The sequence below is a fragment of the Triticum urartu genome, chromosome 2A, assembly GCF_056163025.1.
Source record: "Triticum urartu cultivar PI428250 chromosome 2A, HENAU_Tu73, whole genome shotgun sequence".
NCBI lineage: Eukaryota > Viridiplantae > Streptophyta > Magnoliopsida > Poales > Poaceae > Triticum > Triticum urartu.
Window position 1 is genome coordinate 738,490,802 of NC_141874.1, and position 14,201 is coordinate 738,505,002.

At 45.5% G+C, this 14,201-nt stretch overlaps 1 protein-coding gene across 1 annotated transcript; it reads right to left on the reverse strand.

The window, feature by feature from the left end:
- Positions 1-12,672: 12,672 nt before the first annotated feature.
- Positions 12,673-13,641, reverse strand: LOC147987476 (putative glutathione S-transferase GSTU6). The gene is made up of 2 exons (XM_087540350.1): positions 13,252-13,641; positions 12,673-13,126 (listed from the first exon to the last, which is right to left on the reverse strand). The coding sequence occupies exons 1-2, from the start codon at positions 13,570-13,572 to the stop codon at positions 12,881-12,883; spliced, it is 567 nt and encodes a 188-aa protein (XP_087396476.1). The 5' UTR covers positions 13,573-13,641; the 3' UTR covers positions 12,673-12,880.
- Between the last annotated feature and the right edge of the window lie 560 nt (positions 13,642-14,201).

The window sequence follows — 14,201 nt, forward strand, 5'->3', positions numbered from 1 at the left end:
ATAAAAACTGAGAGGGGGCAAAGATGTGTTAGTATATTTTTTCACGGGAAGATCTGTAGATACTAATGGTTAGACCATTTACACAAACTAGCCACACAACTACACAAGCATACATAGAGGGACTAAGAATAATAAGCAAAATCATATATTTCCTTATAGTATAATTTCATCATACACATAATTATGACAACTTTATTGCAAGAGTAAAAGTAAACTAACCATTTAAGACACAATGACTTGACAAGTAGCAATTTGCTGTTCGTAATCTTCTGGAATAAAATTTCTAGCCAGCAACCTATAAGAAAGAAAGTACATGTTAAGGGAGAATGTGAACATTATGATAAATTAATTTAAACCCATCACTTCCTCCTGTTCATCGCAGAACATTTTTTTTTCATGGAAGCGTTTTAATATCACTTCGTCATAGATGATATCCAAGATTGCTCTTCCACAAAGCAAATGTTACGTAAAACATTCTTCAGAAACTTCATAGCGAGAAGAATCTCTCAACAGATGCATGAGGCTCATAAGGTTCCCATGTAAAGTACATTGTCCTGATGTTGATTGAGATCAAAACATGCAATTCTCTTACTTTTAGATGGATCCCAAGAAAGCTTGTTCAGATCAATTAACCGAGTAGATTTTACAACAAACATAGGAAAACCCTCCTTTAGCTCCCCTGCAAAATGTCAAAAGGTTGAGACATTAAATAAAATATTATACATGAAGGTAGATAGTACCTAAAGATTTATTCCTCTCTCAGATAGTGAAACTTATTTTGTACAAATTATTCCGTGAAGCTAAAATCAGTTTAACTAGTTATCAATTGGTATATTGTACGCAAGGTTGATATTTTAAATAAAACTCGCCCAATTCCTAACTCATAAATAGAAAAGGAACAAGAATTTGGAAATTAGAACTGAAACTAAAAAAGATGAGCTTACCCTAGGGCTTATCTCGATTGATCAATAACACGCAGAAGAGCATCACATATAAAATTGAAAGGGCCATAGATCGGGAAACCGGCCGGGCGTCCGTTGTGCACAAGGCGTTTGCCGAATACCGGAGATGAGCTGGCGAGGGCGCGGCGCTTTTTGCTTGGCTGCCAGGCGGCAGTTGCGCCTAGGACTCAGGTCTCCCTCCGTCCGTGCTCTATGCAAATACGATTGTATGGCACAGGCCAATGACTTCTCGTATGTGAAAGGCCATGTGCTTGGGTGGGCTCGGTTGTCTATAATGTATGGGCTTTGCAAAGTTTAACCAGAAAAAAGAAACAAGTGGGGGCAACTGAAGCGGTCCTTCCAAGTGGCAAAGAGCGGCGTCACTAGTAGAAAACAGGGCTTTGGTCCAGATCAGGTCAGCCCATTAGTCCCGGTTCAGTTCAGAACTGGGACCAATGTGGGCATGGTCCCGGTTCGTGAGCCCAGGGGGCCGGCCGGGCCACGTGGGCCATTGGTCCCGGTTCATCTGGACCTTTTGGTCCCGGTTAGTGGGATGAACCGGGACAAATGGGCCTCGCTCCTGGCCCACCACCATTGGTCTCGGTTGGTGGCTTGAACCGGGACCAAAGGATCCCCTTTAGTCCCGGCTCATGTCACCAACCGGGACCAATGAGGTGCCTATATATACCCTCGCTCGCGAGCAGAGCACCCCAGTGCTCTGTTTTTCTCTGGCCGAGGGGGAGAGGGCTTGGTGGTGCTCTAGCTCACCTCCTATGCACACAAGGTGTTCGATGGAATGCCCGAGCCACACTACTTAAGTTTTCTCCTCTCCAAGCTCCATTTTCCATAATATTTATCTAGGTTTAGCGGTCCGTCACGCCCCGTCCCCGTCTTCACCGCCGTCGATCACCCGCGCCGAGCTCATCGCCGGCACCACCGTGGTAAGCCTCTTGTTCTTATCTTCTTTCTGAAAGGAAAAATATTCTTACTTGTATGTTTACATAGATACTTGTATTATTTTCTTACTTTTATTATTGCATCTTATATAGTGCGATGGTTTTGGTATCCGCCCCCGTCGGCCCTCGTCCTGTCTATGATTCGGATGTGGTATATATATTATCTTTATAACTATTGGTTCATTTATTGTTTATGAAAATTATGCCGACCAACGTGACATAGATTTTATTTATGTAGGATGTATGTGAATCGGAAATGCCAACCGACCCTATTGTCGAGAGGTTAAATTTAGCTGAAGAAGAAAACAATTTGTTGAAGGAAAAAATAAAAAAAATTGAGGAGGAGAAGATGATATTGGAGTTGCATGTTGCGGATGTCGTCGATGATCACAAGATCAAGATGGATGTAATGCTCTTAAAGATTAGAAAGATTAGAAAATATGCCATTCATATCGAGGCTTGGTATCATTATGCCGTTGGATCAATTGTTACCTTGGTTGCGATTATGATCGCATTTGTTTTCGCATTGAAATGTTTTACATAGTTTCAATGTATGGTTTAATTAATTAGATGCTCTGGAAAGCTATATGTTGTTAGATGAGAACTATGTATGCACTTTGGTTTTAATGTGATGAAGAACTTCTATTAATTTGGACACTTAATTATATATAATGCACGCAGATAAACCGGCAATGGATGTACGGTGACAGACACACCCGCGAGTACATTAAGGACGTGCATGAGTTTCTCGATGCGGCTGAGGCAAACAAGCAGAATGGTTATATGTGTTGTTCATGCACTGAATGTGGGAATACGAGGTCTTACTCTAACCGGAAAATCCTTCACTCCCACCTGCTTTACAAGGGTTTCATGCCACACTATAATGTTTGGACGAGGCACGGAGAAATAAGGGTTATGATGGAAGACGACGAAGAAGAAGAGTACGATGACAACTATGTGCCCCCTGAATACGGTGATGCTGCAACGGGGGGAGCTGGTGAAGATCAAGAGGAACCAGACGATGTGCCCAATGATGCTGCAACAGGTGAAGCTGCTGAAGATCAAGAGGAACCAGACGATGTGCCCGATGATGATGATCTCCGCCGGGTCATTGTCGATGCAAGGACGCAATGCGAAAGTCAAAAGGAGAAGCTGAAGTTCGATCGCATGTTAGAGGATGTGCATGAAGCGGAAGTTCATTATGATGCCAGTTCTCATCCAAGGCCTTAATCAACCCGGCAACAAAAGTGATGTGTACCTAAGGCCATTAGTTGAAGAACTTTTACAGCTGTGAAATGGAAACGGTGTACGTACGTGGGATGAGCACAGACAGGAGGAATTTAACCTTAAGGCGTTGCTGTTCGTGACCATCAACGATTGCTCGCTCTCAGTAACCTTTCAGGACAGACAAACAAAGGATACCACGCATGCACGCACTGTTTAGATGACACTGAAAGTATATACCTGGACAAATGCAGGAAAAATGTGTACCTGGGCCATCGTTGATTTCTTCCGACCAACCATCAATGTCGAAAGAAAGGCAAGCATTTCAAAGGCAAGGCAGATCACCGGAAGAAGCCCGCCATGCGCACCGGTGATCACGTGCTTGCTATGGTCAATGATTTACACTACGTAATCTTTGGAAAGGGTCCCGGTGGACTAGCTGTTCCGAATGACGTTGAGGGACACGCACCCATGTGGAAGAAGAAATCTATATTTTGGGACCTACCCTACTGAAAAGACCTAGAGGTCCGCTCCTCAATCGACGTGATGCATGTGACGAAGAACCTTTGCGTGAACCTGCTAGGCTTCTTGGGCGTGTATGGGAAGACAAAAGATACACCTGAGGCACGGGAGGACCTGCAACGTTTGCACGAAAAAGACGGCATGCCTCCAAAGCAGTATAAAGGTCCTGCCAGCTACGCTCTTACGAAAGAAGAGAAAGAAATCTTCTTTGAATGCCTGCTCAGTATGAAGGTCACGACTGGCTTCTCGTCGAATATAAAGGGAATAATAAATATGCCAGAGAAAAAGTTTCAGAACCTAAAGTCTCATGACTGCCACGTGATTATGACGCAACTGCTTCCGGTTGCAAGACAGACATGTCTGAAGATTATGAAAAGTTTCATGAAATTCCTCCCTTCAATGTCAAGGCTGACCCAAGCATCCTGATAAACAATGAAGATTATCCATGGTTACGGCGCAATAAGCAAATGACACAAGCGAAGAAAAAGTGAAGACTTTCTCCCACAACTATTATGATGATACCATGCCAACTTTGTAACACACGAACATGCTACCATTGTCCGTTTTGTACATGCACATGCTATGTGGGTGAAATTATGATACCATGCCAACTTTCAACTTTTTCAGAGTTCATTTGAAATGCTTTCATGTCTTATGGTCCGGCCCTCGTAATACCATGACCATTAGTTAGTCCCTGGCCCATGCCAACTTTCAACTTTCAACTTTCTAAAACTAATGGCACTAACAGAAAGTTTATAATTTTGCTCCTCGCCCTTGGCCCATGACCATTAGTCCCGGTTTGTGCCACAAACCGGGACTAAAGGGTTGGTCCTCGTTGCGGGCAGAGTTTAGTCCCACCTCGCCAACCGAAGGGGGCTCACACCGGTTTATAAGCCCTTCCCTCGTTGCCTTGTTGAGCTCCTCTCAAAGTGAAAATAGATGCCCTAATAGAGAAAAGTTTAACCTAAATTCATAGTGAATTTCTTTGAAATTCATAAAAATTTACTAGGAATTTAGGTTGAATTTTCTCTATAAGCGCATCTATTCTCATTTTTTAGTAAGTTAATCACAAACTTGTGATTTAAACAATTTTCAAAGAATTCAAATTTTAACTATTCAAATTTGAAAACTAATGGCACTAACAGAAAGTTTATAATTTTTCTAAAACTAATGGCACTAACAGAAAGTTTATAATTTTGCTAACCTAAAAGCAATCAGAATTAAAAATTAAAGCAAAAAAAACCAAATAAATAATGCAGAAAACAAAACAAAAAAACTGGAAAAAATAGCAACAATAAGTATTTTGTTGTAAGTAGAAACAAAATAAAATAAATAAAGCAACAAAAAGTTTATAATTTTGCTGACCTAAAAGCAAAAAGAATTAAAAAATAAAGAAAAAAACAAAAGAAAATAAATAATACAGAAAACAAAACAAAAAACTGAAAAAAAATGAAAATAGCAACAATAAGTATTTTGTTGTAAGTAGAAACAAAATAAAATAAATAAAGCAACAAAGAAAACAAAAAAACAAAAAAAAGTGTTTTCAAATTTGAAAACTAATGGCACTAACAGAAAGTTTATATTTTTTTAAAAAGTAAAAGCAAAAAGAATTAAAAAATAAAGCAAAAAACAAAAGAGAATAAATAATGCGGAAAACAAAACAAAAAAACTGGAAAAAATTAAATATAGCAACAATAAGTATTTTGTTGTAAGTAGAAACAAAAAAAACAAAAAAAACAAAAAAAGTGCCACCTACTGGGCACCCACGGCCTGAATACGACTAGAAACCCTACCATGGGTCAGGATTCAGGCCCGCAGGAGGCCCAGTAGGCCCACAGGCACACATTGCACGGTTAGGCCCGGAAGCCTGCTTTAGAGAGGAGCTCGAGAGGGAAGGCGCACCGCACCTTATAAACAGGTGCGGCTCCCTCTCAACTAGCGAGGTGGGACTAAACATTTGGGCGCGGGGCAGCACAAGGCCTTTGGTCCCGGTTGGTGGCATCAACCGGGACTAAAGAGGGGCATTGGTCACGGTTCGTGATCACGGTTCGTGCCACGAACAGTGACCAATGCCCCCTTTAGTCCCGGTTGGTGCCACCAACCGGGACCAAATGCCGCCACTTCCCGCCCTTTGGGCTGCTGAAAATTGGCCTTTAGTCCCGGTTGGTGCCACCAACCGGGACCAAATGCCGCCACTTCCCGCCCTTTGGGCTGCTGAAAATTGGCCTTTGGTCCCGGTTGGTGACACCAACCGGGAGTAAAGGGGGGCATTGGTCACGGTTGGTGCCACGAACCGTGACCAATGCGCCGTCTATATAAGCAAGACTTGTGAAATTTTTTGTTCAGTTCTTCCATCGCGCCCCGACGACGCCGCCAGGCTGCCCCTCCGCGCCTCGCAATCGCCGTCGTCGCCCTGCCTCCAACGCCGTCCCGCGCCGCCCCGACGCCGTCGCCACCCCGCACCGCCCCGACGCCGTCGCCGCGCGCCACCCCGCGCCGTCGCGGTCTCTCCGCGCCGCCCCGACGCCGTATGTCACGCCCCGACGCCGTCGCCGCCCCGCCTCTGCCTCGCCGTCGCCTCTGCCTCGCCGCGCCCCAACTGCCCCGCGCCACCGTCGCCTCTGCCTCGCTGTGGTCTGGGCCGGCACCGCCCCCCTCTTCCCCCTTTTTTTTTGCAAATTACACATATATGTTTTTTCCTGCAGATTATATGTATATGTATGAGTATATGATGATGTATGAGTATATGTATGTGCTGAGAAGATAGATTTTTAGAAAAAATACTATTTTTTCTGTTGATGATATGATGATGTTTTTTTCATATATGCATTTTTTCATATATGTATTAATTTTTTTAAGTTGTTAGTAGATATTGATTTTAGGTTAGTGCATTTTATCACTGATTTTAGGTTAGTTGATCGATTTAGTGCATTTTATGTTTGTTGCATTTTAGGTTAGTGCATTTGCTAAGTGATATTAAGAAAGGAAGGAAAAGAAGGATAGGAAAGAAGAAAATAAGAAGAGGAAAGAAAGAACAAGAGGAGAGGAAGAAAAGGAGAAATAAATAAGAAGAAGAAAAAGTCTATTTTTCTCTTCTTCTCCACTATTCCTTTCTTCTTCTCCTCTTTTTTTCTTCTTTTTTTTCGATCTTCTCCTCTAGCTATTCCTTTCTTCGAGGGTTCTATAGGGTCGAGGGATCGAGGGTCGAGGGTTCCAGGGTCGTCTAGGGGTCGAGGGTTCTAGGGTCGTCGAGGGTTCGAGGGGTCGAGGATTGCCGAGGGGTCGAGAGAGGTTTCCTAGTGTCAAAGTATTGAAGAAATCCATGGCTTCATCATTAGCCGGAAGTAACCAGGGCATGACAAAGTCCTCCAAAATTATTTTGGAATGGTGTCCCGGATAGGATAATTTGCCTTTTTGTATGAATTTCAGCAAAGGCCTTCCAAATAACGATATTTGGAAGGTTCTTGCTGAACTTTGTACCAAAAAGCGAATTATCTTATCTGGGACTCCGTTCCAAAATAATTTTGGAGAGCTTCGTACCATCATGCACCTGTTACTTTCGCCTAATGATGAAGACATGGTTTTGTTGAATCCTTTGACAATAGGCAATCTCCCGACCCCTCGGCGATCCTCTCGAACATGAGAGGAAGAAGAGGATAAACAAAGAAGAGGAAGAAGAAAAAAAAAGAGAAGAATCTTCTTCTTCCTCTTTTTTTTATCGGGAACGAGGGTCGTCGAGGGTCGCCGAGCGGTAGAGGAGAAACCCTAAATAGAAAGTATCGTCGGTGTGAGATACATGTACCGTCGAAGCCCGCGCCACTTGTGGGACGTGGATGTAGTGTCCGACACCGACGGCCACATGTATCTCACACCCACGATACTTGCTATTTAGGGTTTCCTCTACCGTTTGGCGACCCTGACCCTCGACGACCCTCATTTCCGATAAAATAAAGAGGAAGAAGAAAAAAAAAGAGGAGTTATCGGAAACGAGGGAATAAAGAGGAAGAAGAAGAAAAAAAAGAGAAGAAGAAGAAAAAAAAGAGGAGTTAAAAAAAGAGGAGTAACTCCTCTTTTTTTTTCTTCTTCTTCTTCTCTTCTTCTCTTTTTTGTTACTCCTCTTTTTTTTTCTTCTCTTCTTCTCTTTTTTTCTTCTTCTTCTTCCTCTTTATTTTATCGGAAACGAGGGTCGTCGAGGGTCAGGGTCGCCGAACGGTAGAGGAAACCCTAAATAGAAAGTATCGTCGGTGTGAGATACATGTGGCCGTCGGTGTCGGACACTACATCCACGTCCCACAAGTGGCGCGGGCTTCGACGCCCACGTCACTTGTGGGACGTGGATGTAGTGTCCGACACCGACGGTCACATGTATCTCACACCCACGATACTTGCTATTTAGCGTTTCCTCTATCGCTCGGTGACCCTCGACGACCCTCGTTCCTGATAAAAAAAAGAGAAAGAAGAAGAAAAAAAAGAGGAGAAGAAAGAATAGAGGAGTAGGAGAAGAAAGAATAGAGGAGTTCTTACTCCTCTATTCTTTCTTCTCCTCTTTTTTTTCTTCTTCCTCTTCTTTTTTTATACTTGAAGCATTGTCGAGGCCACCCCAAACCCTAGAGAAGCAGCGTCGATGCCACTAATTAATATTAGTTCTACGTTTTTGCCACTAATATATCCATCTGTCATGTTTGAATAATAATTGCGATGTTGTCAATATTTGTAGAAACTATGGACACCGCCCGAGACGAAGTACAAGAAGAGTTGTTGGGGGACATAATCGCACGAGGAAGTGATGCCATCTGCTCGTTGTTTCTCAACGACACCGATGGTCTGGAAGCAGCTGATTATGATGTCTCCGGTGACCTAATGCCGGTGCAAGAAGGAGACCGTGAGGACGGCTCCGGTGACCAAATGCCGGTGCAAGGAGACCGTGATGACGTCTCTGGTGACCGAACCGAGTCCAGCCAGGTATATATATTAGTTAAGCTTCTGCTGACTAGCTAATTGATGCATTCATTTTTTTGGTATGTACACATATTAATTAAGTCTTTGTTCTTTTTTCTAGCCCTCCGGATCAAGCACAACTTTGGTAAAGAGACGAGGCCCGAAGAAAAAGTTGAGCTCGGATGAAAAGTTTGAGATCATAGCAATCGCGGCCCGACAGCCAACCGATTGAACCCCTCCGGACAAAGAGCGCATTTGTTGCTCAGTGCGGGGTTTTGGTTAGGGACAAGATCCCGATCAACATCCAGCAATGGTTTAAGCCGGATACAGAAGACCCTGAGGTGTCTTATGTCAATGATATGCAGAAAAATGATCTTTGGACTGAGCTGAAGTCAAATTTCACCCTACCGCCAGAGGATAATCCAGAGAAGCCAGTTAAAGAGCAATTAATCAAGTCTTTTGCTCTTAAGAGGATGGCAGAACTATTCAGGAGGTGGCAGAAAGAGCTGAATAAGTTTGTCAAAAATAATGAGACACCAGAATTCAAGGGCAGATATGAGAAGATCAGAGATCACTGGCCCGCATTTGTGGCCCACAAGACATCGGAAAAGAGTAAGAAGATGTCGGCGACAAACAAGAAAAATGCTGCGAAGAAAAGCATCACCATCGCACGGGGTCAGGTGGCTACCTCGTAGCCCGGCCTAAGTGGGCCAAGACTGAGAATGATATGGTTGATAAAGGGATCGAACCAGAGACAATTAACTGGCCAGACCGTTGCCGGACTTGGTTCTTCGGGGCTGGCGGAACCTTGGACCCTGTAACAGGGAAGTGCATTTGGACGAACGATCAAATGGACATACCAGTCAGGAAGCTTCAGCACTATATCGAAGCAGCGCAGCAAGGGACGTTCTTTCCAGACAGAGAGAACGACGAGCTCACAATGGCCCTCGGGAATCCTGAGCACCCTGGACGGACACGAGGCACACCAGGCTCCATTCTGTGGAAGGTTGGGTCTCCTGACGCAAGCGGTTACAAATCCCATGAGAGGAGGAAAAAAGTGCAGCAGACCCAAATGCAGGCGCTGCAAGCAAGGGTACAAGCGATAGAGGAACGAGAAGCAAATCGCAGCAAACGTACTGCCGAAGCTTCCCCGGAAGCTACCCCGCCATCTCAGCGGAGAAGCAGCGTGGCTTCCACCGAGCTGCTTCAGCCGGAGCATGCCTTGACGGCTCCTGCCAGCTATCCCGTGGATGCTATTACGGAGTCTCCAAATTGCCACCTTATGACGCAATGGATGAATTTGAAGGTCAAGGCGGCTGTTGGCTCTGTTTATCCTACTGAACTCGGCGCAACTTTTCACTGCTGGCCGATTCCAGAAGGATATGCTAGGGTGATGGTGGATGAAATAACGGAGGGATTTGAGGACCTCCAGCTTGACGACCCTACCGGTGAAGGGGAGACTAGGCTGGGTTCTGCTCTAAAGACTCCATGCCTATGGCAGAAGGAGCTCATCAACCTTCCCAACTGAACGCCTCTGCCTCCTCCTCCTCCTCCGGTAAGTCAGGGCACTCCGCCTCCTCCACCGCCTCCTCCTCCGGCGAGTCAGGGCACTCCGCCTCCTCCACCGCCTCCTTCTCCGGTGAGTCAGGGCACTCCGCCTCCTCCACCGCCTCCTTCTCCGGCGAGTGACGATCAGGGGACTCGACCGGCTCCTTCTCCAGCGCGTGGCGGCACTCCGCCTCCTTCTCCGCCTGCACCGACGCGCCCAAGCAGCCAGCCTCCTCCTTCTCCGCCTCGTCAGCAAGGGCGGAAGAGACCTGCCGCCGCTCCGACTGCTCCGGCATGTCGTAGTCCTTCTCCTCCGCCTCGTAAGCAAGTAAAGAAGACAACCGCTCCGTCTGCTCGGCCGGCGTCTAGCAGTACAGCCAGAGGCGGCAGGACATACAGATTCGGTCCTTCTCTGAGGACTCCAGAGAAGTTACCATACGAGAGGACCCCGGAGGAGAACGCCGAGATCGCATGAACCGAAGTGGATGACTGGTTTCAAGGGTTGAAAGCAAAGAGACATCCACTTCCGGAGGAGAAGCTAGATCCGGTGAAAGCGAAGCGCACTCTGGCTGCCCTGACAAAACCACCCAAGTCTCCGCCGAAAGGAAACTATGAGCGCATTATTGAAAAGGAATTTGCCGAAGCGGAGCGGTCGGGAAGTACTATCAGTGATCAAAGGCTGAAAGAACGACGAGCTGGGAAACAAATTGCCCAGCTCGGCGAACAAGCGAAGCAATCGTGCCCCCCGCTCAAGGTGCCTAGCGACAACGTCGCTAATGATCCGAGGATGGTGCCCGGTTATAGCAATCTTGCCGATTACCTGCCCGACGATGTACATTATGAACCCATGGAGGTGCAGATACAAAGATACGAGTACGGGAAGTCTCTCGTCAAAGATGAAAGATCTCTATCAACGATGATGCGAAGATTGCATGATTGATACTTGAAAATCTGCAGAGACTCTGGGGGGAGGAGTACTTTGTATGTGAAAGTTAAAAAGGAGCATGACCTCGTTGGAATTGAACTGTTGCATGTTCCATTTGAGGAGTTCTTTCAGTTTTTCAATCAATTGGCCCTCGATAAAACAACGGTCGCCTGCTACTATCTGTAAGTAGTACTACTTCTGTCATTAAGTCTCTCTATATAGCTCAGCTCTTTCATTGCATGTATTTATAATTATCCTCACTATATTATGCAGATTGAAGATCGCCGAATTGAAGAAAAGACAAGTCGGTGATATTGGGTTCATTAACACATATCTCATAGATGCAACTCAGGTTAAATTTCATGCCGTAGCTACCGAGGCCAACTTGCTACGATCGTTTGTAATAAATGAAAACAAAGATATAATACTCTTTTCTTACAACTTCAAGTGAGTGTTACTGTTTTGTGCGTATTCGGTTTTCCCTTATATATTAGTCAAGGTTATAGTAATGTAATTGATGAGTTATGCATGCGTGTGCTTATATTCTCCTAGAGATTAAGCTTGAGCAGGGACTAGTAACCGTCTTAGACTCAAGACGAAAAGATCCCCAGGACTATGCAGACATGACTCAAATACTCAAGAAGTAAGTTAAATCGATCATTATCCACCATATCAGCAACTTTGTTCATTTCCTGATATATCAAGTAATTGTTTTCTTTGTCCGGCAGGGTTTGGAGAAAATTCACCAGAAAAGCTCCGGGACTGCCGAAGGAGCTGCAATTTAGACACCCGAAAGTAAGTACTATAGTAGCATGTTCCGCGCAACTACTAATGATTCAAGCGCTAGTTTCATCAATACCATTTGGCATTCTTGCTTATCAGTTTGATTGACCTCTATTTCTTGTAAAGTGGTTGTGGCAGGAACAAGGGAATGATTTCTGTGGATACTACGTTTGCGAGTCCATCCGCCACACGACCTGTGAGCGGGACTACACTGACGAACAATATGAAGTACGTAAATAACAACATTCACAATTTTATTTTATTACCATCATTTGTGTTGAGTTTCATTCATTCATATATATATGTATTGACCCCCTTCTTTAAATTAGATGTTTCGGAAGCGGGATGAACTCCTAGCACCAGCTCGCATGCGAGCAATTCAAGAGGAATTGGCGGCATTCTTTCTTGACCACGTGATCCTTGAAGACGGAGAATACTATGTGGACCCTGGGTCCGTATGATTATATTTGTAAGAGATAATTATTGTATATATGTAGCCGGTAGTGTCGGATAGATATACGAGAACTTGTTGTTCGACCAATCTCTCGAAGAAGGAGATGTGGTCGATATCACTTCTCTCTGTATGCATATATGTTCATGACGATCTTCTGTTTCCTTCGTTTGCTTACTAGCTAGCTAGCGTGTCTAGTCCTCTCTATACGTATGTATAGTACGTAGCGTCGACCAAGCACGGACATAAGAGAGGACACTTCTCTCTATTAATTATAACTAGCTAACACAATATATGAAACACCTAAATTAACCCCCCAAAACCCCCAAACCCCCCCCTTTCCAAAAAAAAAACAAAAACCCCAGCCACAGAAATGCTGACGCGTGGATACCTATTGGTCCCGGTTGATGCCACCAACCGGGACCAAAGGGTCTCCTGCCTGGGCTCCGCGCACAGGCCACGTGGAGGCCCATCTATCCCGGTTCTGGATTGAACCGGGACTAAAGGGACAGGGCATTAGTACCGACCCTTTAGTCCCGGTTTCAGAACCGGGACAAAAGACACTTACGAACCGGGACTACAAGCCCTTTTTCTACCAGTGCGTCATGGCGGGGTCTAAGGTCTCAGTACCCCACGTCGCGTCGGCGGCACACACCCATGGAAGAAGGCTCCCGAGAACGACGTCCACATATCCGGCATTGTCGCCGCCAAAGAAGGGCTTGGAGCACTCTCTCAGTGCACCCTCTAGGGCCTCTATCGCCGCAGCCGCCTGGTTCCTGCCCTCTGCCTTCTGGCCCTCCATTTCGCCGCATGCCGCCTTGTACATCGCCTCAACGAGCTGCCATCGAACGAACACACGATGAATTACAACGTAGAACTAGAACCATGGTAAAAGAGCACAAAGCAATCGATGAATCAAATTAACAATGATTATGCATTTGAAGTGTTTGTAATGCACAGTACCGTGTCATCGATGAAGTCGGCCCAGTAGCGAGCAACGGCACGGGCGTGGCAGCCAGCGGGGAGGAGGGAGGGGCCGGCGAAGGCCTCGTCGACGTATAGTATTATGTTGAGGGAGCTGCGGACGGGCTTGCCGCCGTGGATCAGCAGCACCGGCACCGTGCTGTGGCGGAGCAGGTCGCCCATCTTGTGGTTGTTCCTGGGGTCCTGCTCCACGTAGTCGTAGCTCAAGCCCTTGAGACGGAGCGCGAGCCGCACGCGCAGCACGTGCGGGCTCCCCCTGATCCCCAGCAGCTTCAGGTCTTCTCCTGTCTTCAGCGCCATCCCTCCCTAGCTCGTGTGTTGATCAGCTGAAACCTTGCGCGTAGCTAGCTAGCTTTGTGTTCTTGGTTGTCCCTGCCTGCACTTTCTCAGTGTTTTGGATGTTTGTGTGACTCTTGGAGGGTGGAACGGCAGAGGAATTTATAGACTTCACATCGAGCAGAAAAAGAATGATGGACAAGAAGGGAAGGTCAAATTCCCACAAAAAGAGAGAGAAGGGAAGATCAAATTGTTTGGTTGGTCTTTGAACCATATTTATTCTGCGGTTTCACAAAAGTAATCAAAGTATGGCCATATGCCACCATGGACATCCTTCTAGAATTCTTTGACTCTACAAGCACGAGCAAACTTCACCCAATCATCCGTATGCCGATCACCTTTTCCTGAGTTAATACAAGAAACCACCACAATTCGGATTAGGGCTCCAAAATAGTACCACGGTTATTTTGTTTTCCTAAAAAAATACCACTTTGAAGGTCATTTTTTGTGTGTGCAAAAAACACCAGGCACTGATTGGGCTGCAATTGATCCGCATTATATAGGGATGGTCCACTATCAGGTCCGTTTGGCACGAAATATGTTTCCTCAAAAAAAATGCGCGTCAACTATATGTCACTTCACGCGAGAGTTTC